This window comes from Bufo gargarizans, chromosome 3, assembly GCF_014858855.1.
Source record: "Bufo gargarizans isolate SCDJY-AF-19 chromosome 3, ASM1485885v1, whole genome shotgun sequence".
Lineage (NCBI taxonomy): Eukaryota > Metazoa > Chordata > Amphibia > Anura > Bufonidae > Bufo > Bufo gargarizans.
This window is the reverse complement of record NC_058082.1, coordinates 11,028,345-11,050,557: the sequence shown is the minus strand read 5'-3', so window position 1 is coordinate 11,050,557 and position 22,213 is coordinate 11,028,345. Positions and strand designations below refer to the sequence as shown.

General features: G+C 47.5%; 2 protein-coding genes across 3 annotated transcripts in view; one reads left to right on the top strand and one right to left on the bottom strand.

The window, feature by feature from the left end:
* The window catches only part of PIWIL1 (piwi like RNA-mediated gene silencing 1), a 108,153-nt gene extending 101,850 nt beyond the window's left edge, over nt 1-6,303 (bottom strand). For both annotated transcript variants that reach the window (XM_044286371.1, XM_044286372.1), the window contains exon 1: nt 6,231-6,303. The gene's annotated coding sequence lies outside the window, so the exon portion shown is untranslated. The remainder of the gene's footprint in view (nt 1-6,230) is intronic.
* A 480-nt stretch (nt 6,304-6,783) lies between these two features.
* On the top strand, nt 6,784-19,876 carry WDR73 (WD repeat domain 73). Its single transcript, XM_044286373.1, is given in 9 exon segments — nt 6,784-6,875; nt 9,185-9,252; nt 11,348-11,436; nt 12,830-12,918; nt 17,253-17,320; nt 17,896-18,057; nt 18,941-19,204; nt 19,207-19,308; nt 19,574-19,876. Coding segments are annotated over 9 exon segments (1,119 nt in total). The 5' UTR covers nt 6,784-6,828; the 3' UTR covers nt 19,804-19,876.
* The last annotated feature ends 2,337 nt before the right edge of the window (nt 19,877-22,213 follow it).

Sequence of the window (22,213 nt, the reverse complement as noted above, 5' to 3'; positions counted from 1 at the left end):
GGGTGTCTACTTTCCGAAATGGGGTCATTTGTGGGGTTTTTCTACTGTCTGGGCATTGTAGAACCTCAGGAAACATGACAGGTGCTCAGAAAGTCAGAGCTGCTTCAAAAAGCAGAAATTCACATTTTTGTACCATAGTTTGTAAACGCTATAACTTTTACCCAAACCATTTTTTTTTTTGCCCAAACATTTTGTTTTTATCATTGACATGTAGAACAATAAATTTAGCGAAAAATTTATATATGGATGTCGTTTTTTTTGCAAAATTTTACAGCTGAAAGTGAAAAATGACATTTTTTTGCAAAAAAATCGTTAAATTTCGATTAATAACAAAAAAAGTCAAAATGTCAGCAGCAATGAAATACCACCAAATGAAAGCTCTATTAGTGAGAAGAAAAGGAGGTAAAATTCATTTGGGTGGTAAGTTGCATGACCGAGCGATAAACAGTGAAAGTAGTGTAGTGCAGAAGTGTAAAAAGTGGCCTGGTCATGAAGGGGGTTTTAGCTAGCGGGGCTGAAGTGGTTAAAGACTTAATTTGCACTATACCAATACAAGGCTGCCACCTGGTGGCCTGTATTGGTTTATACATCTAATTGACACTGAAGCCTGCTTTGGTCAATTAGCGCAAGGTAACAGGTTCCCTGATCTCTGTCGGGGAGCGCTGTTACCGGAACGGAAGCGAGCGACTTCCAGTACTAGTCTGCGCAGATGCCGTGGTCACATTTGACCACGGCATCTGAAAGGTAAGATGTATGCGATCAGCTTTATGGCTGATCGCATACATGTGCCGCGGGTCTTAGCTCTTTAAAATCGCAGAAACCCTGCGGCTTAGGCGCACCCTGCACATGCGAGCGGGCGCCATGTTTAGGGACCGTACCCATGGGTCCTTAAAGGGCTAAGGAGCCTCTCACTGCGGCGTTTTTCCCCTTCAGGCTGGATTCACACACCACGTTATGCACAGAGAACAGATGTTACTGTAAAGTTTATAGCTAATTATAAAAATGTAGTAAAATACAGTGGGGCAGATGTAGAACTTCTGCTTTTCACTGTCCCCGATCCATTTTATTGCGTTTGAAAAGAAAACTCTCTCTTAACACTTCAATTTTCTAAGCGAATGGCTCAGTGAAGGATGGAGCGCCCGTGGAGGGAATCTGTGTGCAATCTGTGGTTTTCATCGATCCACTGAATAGAAAGCAGTGCGTGCACCCGTGTCCTCCCTGTGGAGCAACGGGCCATGGAAAGATGCAAATGTCCGAATTGGGACGGCTTGGAACCTTTATAAAAATAAAAAGACACTAAAAAGAAGCCCTATGCTCCAGGTGGGTCCAAACTGTCAGAGGGCGCACACAAGTAGGTGGGGTCTGTGAATCATTAGGGTGCGACCACACGTAGCGTAGACTGCAGCATGTCATTTTGTGTGGATTTTGCTGCCTGTTTTGGACTGCCTATGTAGCGTGAAACATCCGAAAGTCGATTCGCACAAAACGGTTTCAATATGAGCGAGCTCTCCGTACAGTATTAGAATGTATTGGCTCCTATGAGCTGAAGTTATTACTTTGCGAAGTCTCGCGAGACTTCAGGTAATAACTTCATAAATTGATGTCTACTGTAATAAACCATTTCCCCGAACTCTGGATTGGTTCCAAGGTACTAATAACTTCGGCTCATCTGAGCCAATACATTCTAATACTGTACGGAGCGCTCTCTCTGTACAGTATTGAAACAAAGTTTTATGCGAATCGACTTCGGATGTTTCATCCGAAGTTGATTCACTTATCCCGAATGATAATAGTACGTTTGTTGTTTTTGTCCCATCTAGTAAAAGTAAAGCTGAAAAAACAAGTTAATAACGTTATGCAAATAAGGGCACGCAAATTATCTGCATTCCTAACTCCTCCTCCTCCAGCCCGCCCTGTAATGATCTTGCGTCATCCTCTTCAGTTCTGTCCTGCACATTTTTTCACCAGACTCAGGCATGCGCAGTGCTCTGCTCACTATGGGCAGAGGCACAGACATGCAGTGCGCAAGCGCCATTTAAAGGTGTTGTCTCACTTCAGTAAGAACTTGCACACTATAGGAAAACGCATCAGCTTCTCTGGTGGCCGGGACCATGGGAGATCACATAGGCTGGTGCTTTTTCCTATATTGTGCAAGCACGACCACCACTGATGGATTGCAGGGTGGTCGTAACCATGGAAACGAGCAGTGTATAATGTGATGGAAAAATGAATCCAGCCAGCAAAGGAGACAATATGGATAATAAATACAGGGTGGGCCATTTATATGGATACACCTTAATAAAATGGGAATGGTTGGTGATATTAACTTCCTGTTTGTGGCACATTAGTATATGTGAGGGGGGAAACTTCAAGATGGGTGGTGACCATGGCGGCCATTTTGAATCCAACTTTTGTTTTTTCAATAGGAGGAGGGTCATGTGACACAAACTTATTGGGAATTTCACAAGAAAAACAATGGTGTGCTTGATTTTAAAGTAACTTTATTCTTTCATGAGTTATTTACAAGTTTCTGACCACTTATAAAATGTGTTCAATGTGCTGCCCATTGTGTTGGATTGTCAATGCAACCCTCTTCTCCCACTCTTCACACACTGATAGCAACACCGCAGGAGAAATGCTAGCACAGGCTTCCAGTATCCGTAGTGTCAGGTGCTGCACAGCATATGCTGTGAAGATACTAGACGTTCAGCACCTGAAACTACGGATACTGGAAGCCTGTGCTAGCATTTCTCCTGTGGTGTTGCTATCAGTGTGTGAAGAGTGGGAGAAGAGGGTTGCATTGACAATCCAACACAATTGAAGACATTTTATAAGTGGTCAGAAACTTGTAAATAACTCATGAAAGAATAAAGTTACGTTAAAACCAAGCACACCATTGTTTTTCTTGTGAAATTCACAATGAGTTTGTTGTGTCACATGAACCTCTACTATTGAAAAAACAAAAGTTGGATTCAAAATGTCCGACTTCAAATTGGCCGCCATGGTCACCACCCATCTTGAAAAGTTTCCCCCCCCCTCACATATACTAATGTGCCACAAACAGGAAGTCAATATCACCAACCATTCCCATTTTATTAAGGTGTATCCATATAAATGGCCCACCCTGTACTTTAGTAAGTGACTTGTTTAACTTTCTCTACATGATAAATGCCACTTAATGAAGTGAGAGGACCCCTTTAATGCCGCAGCTCACCAGTAGATGACGCGAACCGTGGCATTAACCTGCGCATGCGCACATGTCTGGGCGGGCAAGAGGATACAATAGGGAGGGGTTAGGCATACAGATCAGCGAGGGGCCTGGGTATTTACATAACATTATAAACAGATTTTTATTTATTTTTTCAGCCTTACAAGTGCAGCAATAAAATCCTGCTGATCCGCTGCTCCGTCACCTCAGATAATATTAGAATTGGTCAAAGATGAGGACAACGGACCCTGGACAGACTCGCCACCCGCAGCTCCACAGCGACACGCATTTCAGGACATTTAATATAATGGATTTCAATGGTGTCACAATGCAACGACGGACGATAAAAAAATCCAACTTCATGGCTGTAGCAGATTTTGCGGTCTATAAAACAAGTCTACCAGCCGTGTGCATTCTGCATTTTACGGATCAGTACGTCCAGTCCTGCAAAACAGACAAGAATAGAACATGTTCTATATTTTTTTGCAGAGCCGCGGGAACGGTCCGCCTCCAACCTGCAAAAAAAACGCGGATCGGCTGCAGACTAAAACTACAGCCCTTACCCACAGTACCTCAGGGTTACAGGTAACTTGCGCTCCCTCGCTCTTCGGCACTGGTGTTACACGAGATTGGAGAAGCAGCGATTACAAAGCCAAAATGTCCCGGATTGAACCCAGATACATTGATAACCCAGGTCTAAATGCAGAGGTGGAGCCGTTGTTTGTGTGCGCGCGGTACTCTACACTGCCGCTATATGTGTTGTTAATGCCCATGCTGTTTGGTTCTAGACTTCTTTATATGTTAATTTAAGGTGTTATTTTTGTCGCTGAAAATAAGGCTTTATAAGGTTAAAAAAAAAAAACTCCTAACTTTTTTAGCTGGCTCCTAGATTCCAAGGAAATTTGTCAAGCCCTGCGCTAATGTCAGCACTACATAACAGTGTGTTTTTTACATCCCTGCAGCTGTTCTGCTAAAATACGCACTTTTACAATATGCTAATGAGCCTCTAGGTGCTATGTGGGCATATGTTCAGCACCTAGAGGCTCCGTCTACTCACCATTTACCCCGCCCCTCCGTTCTGCCCGCCCCGCTCCTCTTGATTGATGTCCAAGTTCTATGCATCGTTGAAGAAATCCTGCGCCTGCGCCGTTCACTTCTGTATTCGGCGCAAGCACAGTGAGTGAAGGTCGTGCTCCTGGTGCCGGATTCCTCACTCACTGCGCCGAATACAGAAGTGAACGGCGCAGGCGCAGGATTTCCTCAACGACGCATGGAACTTGGACATCAATCAAGAGGAGCGGGGCGGGCAGAACGGAGGGGCGTGGTAAAGGGTGAGTAGACAGAGCCTCTAGGTCAGGCATGTCCAAACTGCGGCCCTCGAGCTGTTCCAAAACTACAACTCCCAGCATGCCTGGATAGCTTACAGCTATTAGAGCATGCTGTGAGTTGTAGTTTTGCAACAGCTGGCGGGCCGCAGTTTGGACATGCCTGACCTACGCCCACATAGCACCTAGAGGCTCATTAGCATATTATAAAAGTGCGTATTTTAGCAGAACGGCTGCAGGGAGAAAAGGTAAAAAACACACTGTTATGTAGTGCTGACATTAGCGCATCGCTAATGTCAGTCAGCTACATAACAGTAAGGCCTCATGCACACCATGCCGTTTTTGGCGGTCCGCAAACCACAGATCCGCAAAAAACGGAAAGCGCCCGTGTTTCCTTCCGCAATTTGTGGAACGGAAGCCAGCATTATAAATGCCTATTTTTGTCCGCAAAGCGCAGACAAGAGTAGGACATGTTATATTTTTTTTTGCGGGGCCGCGGAACGGAGCCACATTGAAATGAATAGGTCCGCATCCGAGATGCCAAAACGGCGGGTCGGATGCGGACCCAAACAACGGTCGTGTGCATGAGACCTAATTCTGATGGTAGAAACCCTTTAAAAAGGGCCCTCGGGCTATGAAAAATTGTAAAAAAAAAAAAAAAAAGTTTAAATATATAAAAAAATATATATAAAAAAAATTAAATAAAAAAAACAGTCACCCCCCCCCTCCCCCAGTTTCCCAAAAAATTATTAAAAAATAAATATAGTCATCTCCACGTTTGAAGACATCCGTACTATTAAAATATAAAAATATTGATCCCATACAGCGAATGACAGAGGGGGGAAAAAAAATACATCAAAATTGCCTATATGCATTTTTCTTTCCCTCACTTTACCTCAATTTTTTTTTACAAAAACTGATTATAAAAAAAGAAAAAACACCCACACTCTAAAAAATGTATCAATAAAAAGAACAGATAATACAACCAAAAAAATAAAAAACCACCCCCTCGCCCAGCGCTGTAGACATACAGATAAGAGACGTCATGGGGGTCAGTATATGGCGGTGTGTAAATTGGAGGGTTTATACAATATATTCACACTGTCAGGTACCGGGCGCGGTCATGCAGCTCGACGTGGCTTCTATCCGTGGTCTGAGGGGCAAGAAGTTAATATATTGTGACCCAGGAACCTGTATATATTAACCCCTTAGTGACCACGTACATTTTTTTAAATTGCATTCCATGAGCTATAACTTTTTAGTTTTTTCATCAATGTACTTGCATGAGGTCTTATTTTTTTCAGGATAAGTTATAGTTTTAAATGCACCATTTTGGGAACATGTAATGATTAATTAAAACCAGTTGTTTAGCTAAAACCCCCGTTGTTTAAGTCAGTAAAAAGGCGTATTAGTGGTCACTAGGGGGTTAATAACCACATCACAAAACAGCAGTCGAATCCAGGACCACCTTTTCTGACCATGGCATACAAGAAGTGGGGCTGTTTCTGTCTACACCAAATACTTTTGACAATTTACAAACATTTAAAAAAAAAAATCCAAAATGGCGCCAGGCCTGATGGTTTTTTACCTTCAGTTTCACAAAAAAAAAAAGGCCCAAAATTTACCTCACACCATTAAAACTGACCCCCCGCAGTTATAAAACACACTTGTAGCCCTGCTGAGACTTGTAGTCCCACCTGAGAGGATATAAACCGCTAATAACGTCAATCTGCCGCCTAGCAGCTCCGCCGTGGCACAATCACCTCAGAGAACTCGCACACTGGTGATGACTGCGCATGCGCAGCAACGCTCCTCTCCCAACCTTCGCGCCTTCTCTCAGCTGCGTAACCGCTCGGCCGAGGCGCATGCGCAGGAACGTCCGTGTTTGCGACGGGCAAATTGCCCTGAAAGGAGTAATATAACCTGAGAAAAGAGACGATTGTCTGATATCACGTTAGTGATTACACGGTCTAGTGACCGAAGTGGGGGGTCGTGAACAGTTTATTTGCATTGCGGGTAAACTGCCAGGAAAAAATATGGCTTCCCTGCTGTGGCGCCTAGGAAGCCTGCGATTATGCGTCCATGTTTGTTGTGGGCACAGAGCTTCCACGTTACCTCATGACATGAAATTAATAACTGACTGTCTAATTATGACTTGTGGTCGGATTTTAGATTGGGCAGATACGATTTTTTGAGGGTTTGATTCGATTATGGAAGAGGTGCCCATAAGTAAAATGGCTTCTGGGGTGTGGAGGCGGGGACTGTAGTGTGAGTCTATAGGAGGGATGTTCAGCAATGGCTAGTGAGGAGTGTGAGGACTGGATCCTGGAGTCTATAAAGCTGTGAGTGTGTATGGAGGTCCCGAGCTGAATAGTGTGTGCCTCCAAACCTCTGGTGCCTCATACCTCATCCTACATAGTTGGATTGTAACTGGTCACTAGTGCTGCCTTATGTAAACTATGGGGGATCTGTGGAGGACACACTGTTATGGGGGATCTGTGGAGGACACACTGTTATGGGGGATCTGTGGAGGACACACTGTTATGAGGGATGTGTGGAGGACACACTGTTATGAGGGATGTGTGGAGGACACACTGTTATGAGGGATGTGTGGAGGACACACTGTTATGAGGGGATGTGTGGAGGACACACTGTTATGAGGGATGTGTGGAGGACACACTGTTATCGGGGGGATCTGTGGAGGACACACTGTTATGGGGGGATCTGTGGAGGACACACTGTTATGGGGGGGATTTGTGGAGGACACACTGTTATGGGGGGGATATGTGGAGGACACACTGTTATGGGGGGATCTGTGGAGGACACACTGTTATGGGGGATCTGTGGAGGACACACTGTTATGGGGGGGATCTGTGGAGGACACACTGTTATGGGGGGATCTGTGGAGGACACACTGTTATGGGGGGGATGTGCGGAGGACACACTGTTATGGGGGGGATCTGTGGAGGACACACTGTTATGGGGGATCTGTGGATTATAGTGTTATGGGGGGATGTGCGGAGGGACACACTGTTATGGGGGGGGATGTGCGGAGGACACACTGTTATGGGGGGGATGTGCGAAGGACACACTGTTATGGGGGGGGATGTGCGAAGGACACACTGTTATTGGGGGGGATGTGCGAAGGACACACTGTTATGGGGGGGATGTGCGAAGGACACACTGTTATGGGGGGATGTGCGAAGGACACACTGTTATGGGGGGGATGTGCGAAGGACACACTGTTATGGGGGGGATGTGCGAAGGACACACTGTTATGGGGGGGATGTGCGAAGGACACACTGTTATGGGGGGGATGTGCGAAGGACACACTGTTATGGGGGGGATGTGCGAAGGACACACTGTTATGGGGGGGATGTGCGAAGGACACACTGTTATGGGGGGGATGTGCGAAGGACACACTGTTATGGGGGGGATGTGCGAAGGACACACTGTTATGGGGGGGATGTGCGAAGGACACACTGTTATGGGGGGGATGTGCGAAGGACACACTGTTATGGGGGGGATGTGCGAAGGACACACTGTTATGGGGGGGATGTGCGAAGGACACACTGTTATGGGGGGGATGTGCGAAGGACACACTGTTATGGGGGGGATGTGCGAAGGACACACTGTTATGGGGGGGATGTGCGAAGGACACACTGTTATGGGGGGGATGTGCGAAGGACACACTGTTATGGGGGGGGATGTGCGAAGGACACACTGTTATGGGGGGGATGTGCGAAGGACACACTGTTATGGGGGGGATGTGCGAAGGACACACTGTTATGGGGGGGATGTGCGAAGGACACACTGTTATGGGGGGATCTGTGGAGGACACACTGTTATGGGGGATCTGTGGATTATAGTGTTATGGGGGGATGTGCGGAGGACACACTGTTATGGGGGGGAGGTGCGGAGGACACACTGTTATGGGGGGGAGGTGCGGAGGACACACTGTTATGGGGGGGAGGTGCGGAGGACACACTGTTATGGGGGGGAGGTGCGGAGGACACACTGTTATGGGGGGGAGGTGCGGAGGACACACTGTTATGGGGGGGAGGTGCGGAGGACACACTGTTATGGGGGGGAGGTGCGGAGGACACACTGTTATGGGGGGGAGGTGCGGAGGACACACTGTTATGGGGGGGAGGTGCGGAGGACACACTGTTATGGGGGGGAGGTGCGGAGGACACACTGTTACGGGGGGGTGCGGAGGACACACTGTTACGGGGGGGGGTGCGGAGGACACACTGTTACGGGGGGGGTGTGCGGAGGACACACTGTTACGGGGGGGGGGTGCGGAGGACACACTGTTACGGGGGGGGGTGCGGAGGACACACTGTTACGGGGGGGGGGGGTGCGGAGGACACACTGTTATGGGGGGAGGTGCGGAGGACACACTGTTATGGGGGGAGGTGCGGAGGACGCACTGTTATGGGGGGAGGTGCGGAGGACGCACTGTTATGGGGGGAGGTGCGGAGGACGCACTGTTATGGGGGGAGGTGCGGAGGACGCACTGTTATGGGGGGGAGGTGCGGAGGACGCACTGTTATGGGGGGAGGTGCGGAGGACACACTGTTATAAGGGGTAATTAGTATTTCTGGTCGGAGTGTCGTCTCTCACAGTTTTTTCTCTTTTACATTTTCAGATATAAAGATCTTCACGACTTTGAACTGCAGGAGGCGACGAGAGTCATCGAGTGGACGGGCGATAAGAGTGGGTGTATGCTGTGAATGACCCATGGGTCCCCTTTACATGATGTGGGGCCCTAATAATGCTCCGCCCTTTGATATTGCCTTTGCCCAGCAGATATAGAAGGCACTAGGCCCTAGGGGTGGGCGGTATAGGCGATATGAATTTGGGCCACGATATGGATTTTCGCCATACCGCCGGACCGCGATATGATCGCGCGCACCATTTTCTCCTGAGCCAGCCGGTGGCAGTTTGCAGTTTTGCTCCGATCGGTTACCATGGCAGCCAGGAGTCGCACTACTGAAGTCCTGGCTGCCATGGTATGTTAGTGAGCAGAGAGCAGCGCATTATACTCACGTGCGTTACCAGAGGGGACAGATCAGAGGCTGGGGGGGAGGCAGATCAGAGGCTGGGGGGGGGAGGCAGATCAGAGGCTGGGGGGGGGAGGCAGATCAGAGGCTGGGGGGGGGAGGCAGATCAGAGGCTGGGGGGGGGAGGCAGATCAGAGGCTGGGGGGGGGAGGCAGATCAGAGGCTGGGGGGGGGAGGCAGATCAGAGGCTGGGGGGGGGAGGCAGATCAGAGGCTGGGGGGGGGAGGCAGATCAGAGGCTGGGGGGGGGAGGCAGATCAGAGGCTGGGGGGGCAGAGGGGGGGGAGGCAGATCAGAGGCTGGGGGGGGGAGGCAGATCAGAGGCTGGGGGGGGAGGCAGATCAGAGGCTGGGGGGGGGAGGCAGATCAGAGGCTGGGGGGGGAGGCAGATCAGAGGCTGGGGGGGGGAGGCAGATCAGAGGCTGGGGGGGGGAGGCAGATCAGAGGCTGGGGGGGGGAGGCAGATCAGAGGGCTGGGGGGGGAGGCAGATCAGAGGCTGGGGGGGGGAGGCAGATCAGAGGCTGGGGAGGGAGGCAGATCAGAGGCTGGGGGGGAGGCAGATCAGAGGCTGGGGAGGGAGGCAGATCAGAGGCTGGGGGGGAGGCAGATCAGAGGCTGGGGAGGGAGGCAGATCAGAGGCTGGGGAGGGAGGCAGATCAGAGGCTGGGGAGGGAGGCAGATCAGAGGCTGGGGAGGGAGGCAGATCAGAGGCTGGGGAGGGAGGCAGATCAGAGGCTGGGGAGGGAGGCAGATCAGAGGCTGGGGAGGGAGGCAGATCAGAGGCTGGGGAGGGAGGCAGATCAGAGGCTGGGGAGGGAGGGCAGATCAGAGGCTGGGGGGGGGAGGCAGATCAGAGGCTGGGGGGGAGGCAGATCAGAGGGCTGGGAGGGGGGGCAGATCAGAGGCTGGGAGGGGGGGCAGATCAGAGGCTGGGAGGGGGGGCAGATCAGAGGCTGGGAGGGGGGGCAGATCAGAGGCTGGCGCTATGGTCAGCTCCCTGCTGTTGTGTGCACAAAGCACAGAGCAGCAGGTAGAGTGTAAAGTCCTATTCACCCTGATAGAGCTCTATTAGGGTGAATATGACAAGGGTTCTAGCCCTTAAAGGGAACCTGTCACCGGGATTTTGTGTACGGAGCTGAGGACATGGGTTGCTAGATGGCCGCTAGCACATCCGCAATACCCAGTCCCCATAGCTCTGTGTGCTTTTATTGGGTCAAAAAAAACGATTTGATACATATGCAAATTAACCTGAGATGAGTCCTGTCCCTGACTGATCTCACATACAGGACTCATCTCAGGTTAATTGGCATATGTATCAAATCGGGTTTTTTACACAATAAAAGCACACAGAGCTATGGGGACTTGGTATTGCGGATGTGCTAGCGGCCATCTAGCAGCCCATGTCCTCAGCTCTATACACAAAATCCTGGTGACAGGTTCCCTTTAAGGAGGCCAATAGTTAATAAATAAAAAGTAAAAAAAAAAAGTTTAAACACCCCCCCCCCCCCCCATAGAAAACAATATATCGCAATATATATCGCATATCGCACATGCTTAAAATTATATCGCAATATAGATTTTAGGCCATAACCCACCCCTACTAGGCCCTATGAAAGTCAGTATGGCCTCTTCATCTACTGTAAACCACTGGCTGGAGTTCCCCTGCAGAATACATGGCAGGAGATAGCAGGGTGGAGTTCCCCTTTAAGACAGCGCGGGGCCACATGGCTGACGATTTTCTCTTGCAGGTATCTGTATAGCGGGGTACACCGGGGCCCGGAAGAATGAAATCCTGCAGCTGCTCTTCCCCCAGAAGCTCCATGAGCAGGAGAACCAGGTGAGAGGGGAGGTCGGTGGCCGCGCACCTACCTGTCAATCATCTCATTTAGATTATTATTATTTTTGTTAGAATTTTTAGGCTTTTAATTTGAGGTCTTTTTTGCGTTCGTCACCGTAAACCAACATGTTTGATATTTGTCTATGATGTGAAAATTCGGTCAGAAATGGCGTCACGCTGGTGGAGCCTTTTTCGAGGCGGTATTTTCTATACCATTTTTTTTTTTTACTTATTTTTTTTATTTTATTTATTTTTATAGCCGTCCCTTAGTCTGACAGCCATAGTAGGATTTGCAGTAAACCCATATGGCCATTGGTTGCCGTGGGTGGACGTGGCCAGACTACGTGTGGACTCCCGCACCGTGGGGTTACTCCATATATATAATGTGCAGGAGTTTTGGTCCATGACCCACATTTATCACCCGTCCGGTAAAGTTATGATCACTGGAGGTCCGATCGCTGGGACCCCTCACGATCACAACAGAGATCCCTGGGTCCCCTGTGTAAATGGAGCAGAAGTGCGACCACCACAACTTTATGGCGCTCACACATGCGCACTACTACATTCCCTCGGAAGACCACCCTTCTCGCGACTAGTGGGTGTCAGTCAGACCCCCAGCATTCATACATTTATCACCTGATCTCCTGTTATCGACTCATTTTAACAGCTTAAATGCCTAACCCAAGGGAGAGACGGGGGGGGGGGGGGGGATGGGTTGTGACACGATCAGGGCTGATACCATTGAAGTATCCCCCGGGATATCTGACACATTCCCTGGCGTATGTCAACAGAAAACCCTTTACTGTCTCTTTAAATTTGATTGCTTCCTTGCAGAGGCTGTGTTCTCACTTTTCACCGCCAGGTGGCGCTGTGTCTAGTTACATTTATCATATGAAGGGGGGTGGGGGCAGTTTGTTCATCTTCTTTTTTTTTTTTTATGTCCTAAACAGGCAGACTTATCATTGAGTAAGTGATATAATCCCCCTGAGGAAGCTGTAGTGACACCATCATGGTACTTACCCAGCTTTCCCAGGCTTCAGAGCGGCACATCTGCCCAGTATACTGGGGTACATTGAACGTGTCGCTGTGTAGCGAGGAGTCTGCAGAGGGTGGGGCGGTTGATAGTCACCCAGCTTTCTCAGAGGTCTGGACGGTGACCCCTGTAGAAGCTGCTGTGACACAAAGTTCCCTGCGTTACCGAAGATCAAGAAGCCTTTCTAAGGAGACTGAGGCAGGGTGGATGTGATGATGCGTTACCTTGGCCATTCAGGAGTCTGGAAAAGCTGTCCCAGATCATGGTCGCCCCCTGTGATCTTCCCGTCCCGGCGGGAGACCTCCATGTGAACAGCACTCAGGAATTCACTTGCTCTTTCATGTCTCCCACACCCCGCAGGGCCTGTGTCCAGAGAGGGACCTCAAGGTGGAATACGGAGGATTTTCCGAACATCCCGTCTACAGCCTCCGGCACATCCCCAACAGCAGGTAACGCCCCTTAACCGCCGTGTCCGAGCGATCCATGTATTATGTGCCGCAAAAAGTTCTGCAGCTTTCTCAAACGCTGTGTTGTTCAGTTCGTCATCACCATTTATAAGATCTCTGCTTACTAACAGGGAATGGGTGCCTTCTGGTTTATGGTGATAGGCTGAAAAGCCCTGACTTTTCATAGCTGAGGGTTCGTTACACTTCTCACCGGATTGTTGCAATGTATTAATCTGCAGAACATTGTCTACACAGGATACAATTGTATTGAAGTCTGGACTGGATCAGGATGGGTTTTAACCCCCTTCGCAACATAGCGCCATACATGTGCTTAAAGACAAGCGACCAGTGAGGAGCTGAGCGGGCATGATAGCCACTAGGTCTCTGCTGTTTTTCCCAGCAGATGCCTGGAGGCAATAATGCCCATCCTGGACTTTTAACCCCTCAGCTGCTGTGGTCAGGTGTGACCACAGCATCTGATTACTGTGGCACTCCCAGTGACCAAAAGGCTCCCTTGCGGTGAGATCGGGGAAGCCATTTGATTGCTATGGCAGCCTCTGACCTTCTGAAGGCTCTCAGGTCTGCCATAGCCAAGTTCCCATCAAGCTAGGCTGTGGACCAGAAAGTAGTGATTCCCCCATAGACTGCAATAGTGAATCATTGCAGTCTATGGGAGGAGCCATCAGATGACCGCATGTTCAAGCCCCCAAGGGGACTGAAAATAAATATAAAAAAGGGAAAAAAATGTTTTTAAAGATTTGAAATTCACCCTTTTCCCCGTATTAAAAATGAATAAATAATAAATATCATAGGCCCCGACACGTCCAAAAACACCTGCGCTATTAAAATATAAAAATATTTGTCCTGTTTGGTGATGATACAGAGAAAAAATGTAAAAAAAAACTCTGTAAATGTGGTATCCGTGTGATCGCACCGACCCGGAGAATGAAGGGAACAGGACAGGGTTTGCTGCATGGAGAACACCGTAAAAATAAAACCCATGAAACGTTGGCGAAATTGTGTTTTTTCCCATTTCCACCCCATTTGGAATTTTTTATTTTTTTCCAGCCTTTGCGGCAAAAGTACAACTTGAGCCGCAAAAAAACTAAAAATCGCTGTTGCATTAAGGGATTAATGTTCTGGAAGTAAACAAACATGTTGCCATTGACTGACAGCAAGCAGAGATCTTGGAAATGCTTTATTGACATAAAACACCACTTTCAAGGGGTTTTCCGGGACGTAGATGTTGATGGCCGGTCCTCGGGATCGGTGGCACTCCAGCATTCTGCACCCCCACAACCAATGGCTGGCGCTGGAGACCATATACTGAAGCTCACCCTCCTTCAAGTGAATGCTGCAGTACAGCAGTGCCGAAACTGTACAGCACAGCCTGGTGCCTCCGGCTCCATCCACTGTGTAGTGTCTGGTGCTGGCAGCTGCCCGGAACGGCTGACCGCTGGGGGTGCAGGGTGTCAGGACCGGCCAGCAAGAGAAAAGTCCTGGAAAACCCCTTTAAGAGGCTTCCTGCTGGCACATCAGACTGCATCCAGATAAACTAAAGGGAAACCCCGTGTAACATGCTGACCGCCCGGGGTCAGAGATCCTAATAGTTATATCATGTGTCTGCGGACTGCGCCCCCTCCTCGTATCGGACAATCTGCACAGGAACCGTCCTCCTCCTCACTGCCCTTCCTGTTATGTACAAATCCCTTCTCACTGCTGCATACCGACTAACACCCAAAGCCGGGATCCGACATCTCTCTGTTCTTATAGGGGCAGTATTATAGTAGTTATATTCTTGTACACAGGAGCAGTAGTATAGTAGTTATAGTCTTGTACATAGGAGCAGTATTATAGTAGTTATATTCTTGTACATAGGAGGCAGTATTATAGTAGTTATATTCATGTACATAGGAGCGGTATTATAGTAGTTATATTCTTGTACATAGGAGGCAGTATTATAGTAGTTATATTCTGTACATAGGAGCAGTATTATAGTAGTTATATTCTTGTACATAGGAGCAGTATTATAGTAGTTATATTCTTGTACATGGGAGCAGTATTATAGTAGTTATATTCTTGTACATAGGAGCAGTATTATAGTAGTTATATTCTTGTACATAGGAGCAGTATTATAGTAGTTATATTCTTGTACATAGGAGCAGTATTATAGTAGTTATATTCTTGTACATAGGAGCAGTATTATAGTAGTTATATTCTTGTACATGGGAGCAGTATTATAGTAGTTATATTCTTGTACATAGGAGCAGTATTATAGTAGTTATATTCTTGTACATAGGAGCAGTATTATAGTAGTTATATTCCTGTACATAGGAGGCAGTATTATAGTAGTTATATTCTTGTACATAGGAGGCAGTATTATAGTAGTTATATTCTTGTACATAGGAGCAGTATTATAGTAGTTGTATTCTTGTACATAGGAGCAGTATTATAGTAGTTATATTCTTGTACATAGGAGGCAGTATTATAGTAGTTATAGTCTTGTACATAGGAGCAGTATTATAGTAGTTATATTCTGGTACATAGGAGGCAGTATTATAGTAGTTATATTCCTGTATATAGGAGCAGTATTATAGTAGTTATATTCTTGTACATAGGAGCAGTATTATAGTAGTTATATTCTTGCACATGGGAGCAGTATTATAGTAGTTATATTCTTGTACATAGGAGGCAGTATTATAGTAGTTATATTCTTGTACATAGGAGGCAGTATTATAGTAGTTATATTCTTGTACATAGGGGGCAGTATTATAGTAGTTATAGTCTTGTACATAGGGGGCAGTATTATAGTAGTTATAGTCTTGTACATAGGAGCAGTATTATAGTAGTTATATTCTTGTACATAGGAGGCAGTATTATAGTAGTTATATTCCTGTACATAGGAGGCAGTATTATAGTAGTTATATTCTTGTACATAGGAGGCAGTATTATAGTAGTTATATTCTTGTACATAGGAGGCAGTATTATAGTAGTTGTATTCTTGTACATAGGAGGCAGTATTATAGTAGTTATATTCTTGTACATAGGAGGCAGTATTATAGTAGTTATATTCTTGTACATAGGAGGCAGTATTATAGTAGTTATAGTCTTGTACATAGGAGCCAGTATTATAGTAGTTATAGTCTTGTACATAGGAGCAGTATTATAGTAGTTATATTCTTGTACATAGGAGGCAGTATTATAGTAGTTATATTCTTGTACATAGGAGGCAGTATTATAGTAGTTATATTCTTGTACATAGGAGGCAGTATTATAGTAGTTATATTCTTGTACATAGGAGCAGTATTATAGTAGTTATATTCTTGTACATAGGAGCAGTATTATAGTAGTTATATTCTTGTACATAGGAGGCAGTATTATAGTAGTTATATTCTTGTACATAGGAGCAGTATTATAGTAGTTATATTCTTGTACATAGGAGGCAGTATTATAGTAGTTATATTCTTGTACATAGGAGGCGGTATTATAGTAGTTATATTCTTGTACATAGGAGGCGGTATTATAGTAGTTATATTCTTTTACATAGGAGGCGGTATTATAGTAGTTATATTCTTGTACATAGGAGGCGGTATTATAGTAGTTATATTCTTGTACATAGGAGGCGGTATTATAGTAGTTATATTCTTGTACATAGGAGGCGGTATTATAGTAGTTATATTCTTGTACATAGGAGGCGGTATTATAGTAGTTATATTCTTGGACATAGGAGGCTGTATTATAGTAGTTATATTCTTGGACATAGGAGCAGTATTATAGTAGTTATAGTCTTGGACATGGGAGGCTGTATTATAGTAGTTATAGTCTTGGACATGGGAGGCAGTATTATAGTAGTTATAGTCTTGGACATGGGAGGCAGTATTATAGTACAGGGATCACAGGATGCAACATTTTCAGCTTATTGTGGCCTTTCTTGGGCCATCATAAGTTGAAACTAGACTGAACATGCAATGCCTTACATTCAGACTCCTCTAACTCACCATTGCCATTTCTCTGGTAAAACACCCGTATTTGGTGTCTATTATCCGCTCTTTTCTGTACAGTGCGGTATTACACGTCCTATACTACCCTCTGTCTGTAACAGGATGAGCTCCTCCCTTGGATATCAGGTGAGGGCGGCTGCATTTTAGTTTTCTGGTGCACTGTATATATACAGGACGCTGCTGTCCTCCTCATAGAAAGTAGATTTTTTTGTAGACTGACATTGGTTTCAGCATACAATGGTCGGAACTAGAGGGACGTGCGCGGTTCTGTTGATGTTAGCGGTACGTCTATGCTGTATATACTGTATATAGACTTGTATGTGTTTCCTCCTTCAGCCTGCTGGTGACCAGCGGTCCCGCTGCTGCCCACGTTCAGATATGGCGGATCGGAGCTGAAGATAAAGGTGAAGATGTCTTTTCTTTTTCCGTTTTTCTTTGTACGGCCTTTACTTATTCTGGATGGAACATGTCCTATACTGGGACGCCAAGTGCAAACCAATTAAAGTCAATGGATCTGCAGACAACGCGGACGATGTATGTATTTTGCGGACCGCAAAATGCATATGGTCGTGTGCATGAGTGCCTTATACTCTACTCACAACCAGAGCTGCGCTCACTTTCTTCTGCTCGTTACCAGATGTTTCCTAGTAAATAAGCACAGAATTATGAGTGCAGCTGTGGATGTGATTAGAGTACAAGACTGGATGCAGCTCAGTACACACTGTGAATTAAAAAAATATGTCTTCTATGCGGGGGGGGGGGCAGGCATTATGGCCAGCATTACAGCTCCCTTGGGATTATCACCCAGCTTTTCCAGGTTCTCGAATAGCACGACTGGTGGGAATCTAGGAAAGCTGAGTGGTCTCCAGTATATGTATTTTTTCGGAGGAGTGGGGGGGGGGGCATTTACTATAGCAGTGTGAGCAGCTCTCGCTCGCCGGTGCCCCCTGTTTTCGGCTCATGTTATTGTCTTCGTCAGATGTCATTCAGTCCACGATGTCCATTCAGTCCGATCCCGTGAAAGACACCTGGACAAAAGTCGCTGTTTCGGCCGCGGTATCGCCACGCGTGGTTCACGGGTCCCAGGTCAGCGGCGTCCACATCACAGAGATCGAGTCAGCCAGGCGCATCTACACATTAGGTAGGTGGCAGGTCCGAGCCGTATACACAGAGGGAGCCGGTGCGAGGTAGCGCTTCTGATCGCTGGCCGCCATGTTGACTTCTGCGGCACCGTACTGCCGGTGATGTAGAGACGGAAACGCTAGACCTGTCACAGCACAGCAGAGCCGGCCCTGTACAGACTCCGCAGGAGGCAACGGGCATGGCCTGTCTTATAACAGCTGATTAGAAAATAGAGCTTTGGATGTGACTAGAGCATAGAACGTGGAGGTTTAGAACAAGTTGAGAAACGTGATTGTAATCTATAGAAGGGGTGCGAGGATCCGTAGTGCCCTGTGAGGACTGGCGTCAGTGCCAAGATTGCCATCCCGTCTTCCAAAGGGTCAGCGAAGCGTCTGGAACACACCCAGAATTATGAACGCATCTTTGGTTGTGACTGGAGAATTATGAACACAGATTTATTTGTGACTGGAGAATTATGAATGCATCTATGGTTGTGACTGAATAATTATGAGCACAGATTTAGTTGTGACTAGAGAATAATGAATGCATCTTTGGTTGTGACTGGAGAATTATGATCACAGATTTGATTGTGACTGGAGAATGATACGATGGTGATCATTTTACCAGTATACATCACTAAAGCTGCAGTGTTCCAGTGGGGAGCGAGACTTCTGAAACACACCCGGAGCTGCAGTGAGAATTCTGCTCTCAGGGTCTAAGTTCTCACTGCCTCCCCCTATTGGCTCGCATGCAATGCACCTATGATAACGGGGACATCACCCACAATGCACTGCACCAGAGTCCATAATGAATGTGTCTTTTAGCACAGCAGCCTGCATAATTGTGAATGCAGCTTTGGTTGTGACTGGAGTGAGCTAACCTTGCCCCTTCTTGTCCCTCAGCGGTATCTAGCGGTGAGGCGGTCGGGTCGCTCTCCTTCTTGGATTCCAGTACTGTCCACCTGTGCTGCCAGAGCGGCCGGCAGATCCTCGCGGATGTCCGACAACCAGGGATTGCCAGCGAGGGGGCCGTGGCCCCAAGTGTCCCCTCTGACGGCCAGTGGTGCGCAGCTGTAAAGCCAGAGAACCAAGGCGTCTGTGCCAAGATCGCCAGCCTGTCTTCTAAGGGCCACATCACTATCACGGATACTAGGGACCTGGGGGCCCCCCTAAATGTGCCAAGACCAAGTCATCCAATGACCCTGCCCCCGCGGAGCATATGATGTGTGTCTGCTGGGCCCCCAGCCTGGAGGACCACATCTCCGTCTCAGGTAAAGATTCCGGATTATCAGATGATGGATAATGGTCCTTCTCTGCATAATATTTCAATATGGCTGCCGTTAGAAGGAAGGTCACCCAGCTTTCCTAGGTTCTGAACATCAGATCTGCCTGGCTGTGTGGGAGCAGGGCCATTCAGGAGTGGGTGGCAGCCATGGTGGTTCTCACCCAGCTCTCCCAGGAGCAGATAGGACGTGGGACGACTGCTGGTCTTTATTATGTATTGACTCTTCTTCTTGCCTTCCTCCCCCCGTGCAGGCCTTGATGGTACGGTCCAGATCTACGACACAAGACGCTGGGACGCTGCCGTGAAGGAGGTGGATGCGCTGTTCACCCACAGGGGTCATTCGGTTATGGGGGAGTGTGAGGACGGGAGTGCCCCCAGGGTGACCGTCCATTCCTGGCACCCGTGGAAAGAGAGGACGCTGGTATCCGCCGCGAACGACGGCTCCTTACATATCTGGGACTGGCTGGACGGCAACGCCTAGCGCTGAGTGGAACTAACCGTGGCACATTGTACCCGAGAGGAAAGGGTTAATTTATTACGTCTTTTTTTCAGGGTTTTTTTTTTTTTTTTTTCCCAGTTTTTTTTCAAATTAATTTTGTAACAAAAAATAAACAAGAAAAAAGTTCCGGACTTGGAATCTGATTGGCTGTCAGGAGGCGGCCGGTGACAATGACCAGAAATGGGGGGGGATTTATGAAGCTCTGCGCGTTTTGGTGACGTTCTGCCACTCTCGCCACGTTTAATTACTTTTATGTAGCACCAACATAATCTGCAGCGATGTACAAACGGCGGGAGCGTGTGCAAGGAAAGTCAGACGTTACAGAGTAAGAAAATAATAGGAGCGGGGGGGGGGGGGCACTTCGGAAAAATGCGATTTTAGGGCGCATTTGCAACTGGGGTTATTGGGAATCAATGGGATTGTCTGGGTGGCGCAGTCCAGAGTGACTGGCACAGGGCGGAGGCATTGGTGCAGGGAGTGGCACAGGGCGGAGGCATTGGTGCAGGGAGTGGCACAGGGGGGAGGCATTGGTGCAGGGAGTGGCACAGGGCGGAGGCATTGGTGCAGGGAGTGGCACAGGGCGGAGGCATTGGTGCAGGGAGTGGCACAGGGTCAGGGCGGTGACATTGGTGCAGGGACTGGCATTACTGGATTCTAGAATGGCACGTGTGCCCAGTTATGCCATCATAACCTCCATATGGCTCGTGTCCCGGGGATGGCAGCCCCAGTGGGAGCGGGTAGGCCGGTCATCTACCACCCGGTGACTAGTTGTTTATGCAGTGCTGACAGTTTGGCTATTTTGGCACTTTTTGCGCACTCCGACCTTCATGTGACCTTGAGACGTCTAATATAAGAATGTCGCCTCTGCCGACTCCGAAAAAAGAAAAATAGAGACGTCTTCCTCAGTCTATACAGTCCTCAGAGGTGTTTCCTTCCTCCTCCGGAGCCACATATAGATCGGTATTGTATGCTGCCAAATCTGGGAACATGGGAAAATCAACCCCTGGCCTCATGTAATTAGGTGGCTAAGCAATGCTGCAGTGTAAAGCAGGGGGAAGGGGCAGAGCTGCAGTACTCAGCCTCTGATGAGTTACAGTAGAGAGGTGGATTTACAATCTCAACAAATAATGTAGCTGAGCTGCAGCCACTGATCATAGTGTTTCTTTAATAGAGCAGTGCTGCAGTGTAAAGCACAGGAGAGGGACAGAGTAGCAGCCAGTGCCCCTGATGAGACAAGGCAGCTAAGGTGGAGTTCCTCTTCTTGATGGTTTTCCAATGGAGCACAGTTGCCGTGTAAAGTATAGGGAAGGGGCAGAACAGCAGCATGAGCCTGTGATGAGTTTGAAGGTGGATTTCAGACGACAGACTCGCACCGCACCAAACAATGTAGCAGAGCTGCAGACAACGACCATTGCTGTGCCAGAGCTGCAGTGTAAAGCATGGATAGGTATAAAGGAAGCCACCACTGAAGACAACTCATTATATAAAATAAGATCCTGACTGGACGGTCATCTGCTATCGGTCATTTATTGCAGTGTCTCCTGCGTATACCGTACACAATATATTCCAGGGTTTATATTATGTGTTGTTATTATATATCACATAGAAAAGTAGGAACATTTAGAAATCACCAGTTAGTACAGAATATATATGACGTTCAGAGATTCCTGGGAGGTAAGGGGTTAATTAGCTGTTCTAGTGTTTCAATCCGTGCCCTCCAACTTGTGGGTGTCATCAGTTACAAAACTACAACTCCCAGCATACCCTGGCAACCAGCAGCTGTCAGGGCAAGCTGGGGGTTGTAATTTTGCAGCAGCCAAAGAACCCCAGGTCAGGCAGAATCCGTTTAAAGCATTTGCTGCGTGTTCTGATTTCTCACCGTTTGTAAGATCTCCGCTTACTGTCAGAGAAGGGAACATTCAGAGGCTTGAATACCTGTCCTGACCTAATACAGCTGAGGGTTTGTTACAATTGTCTGCTAGGTAAACAGCCTGTTCTCCTGGCTGATCCATGTCACCTGCGCCGATACACTGTAACAAACCATCAGGGTAGGAGAGAGATTGGTGCTGCAGATAAGTTTAGACTGGATGTAAGAAAACCTTTAGCATCAAGAATGTTCTCATTCATTGACAGCAAGCAGACATTTGGAAATTGGTGAGAAGTTGAAAAAGAAAGCTTATTACAAAAGTTGCAGAAATGAGCCTTAATCTGCATAATCATTATAACCGACAGTAATAATAGAAATAACCTTAATTATGCACAGTAGGCTCCGCCCCTGAGGATCGGAATTTAAATTTTCTGCACAATTAATTGAATTTGATGAAACTGATCTGTCGGTGCCATAATCCAGAATTAGTATCCGCCCTATGGCTACTGCCATATTGGTGGGCAC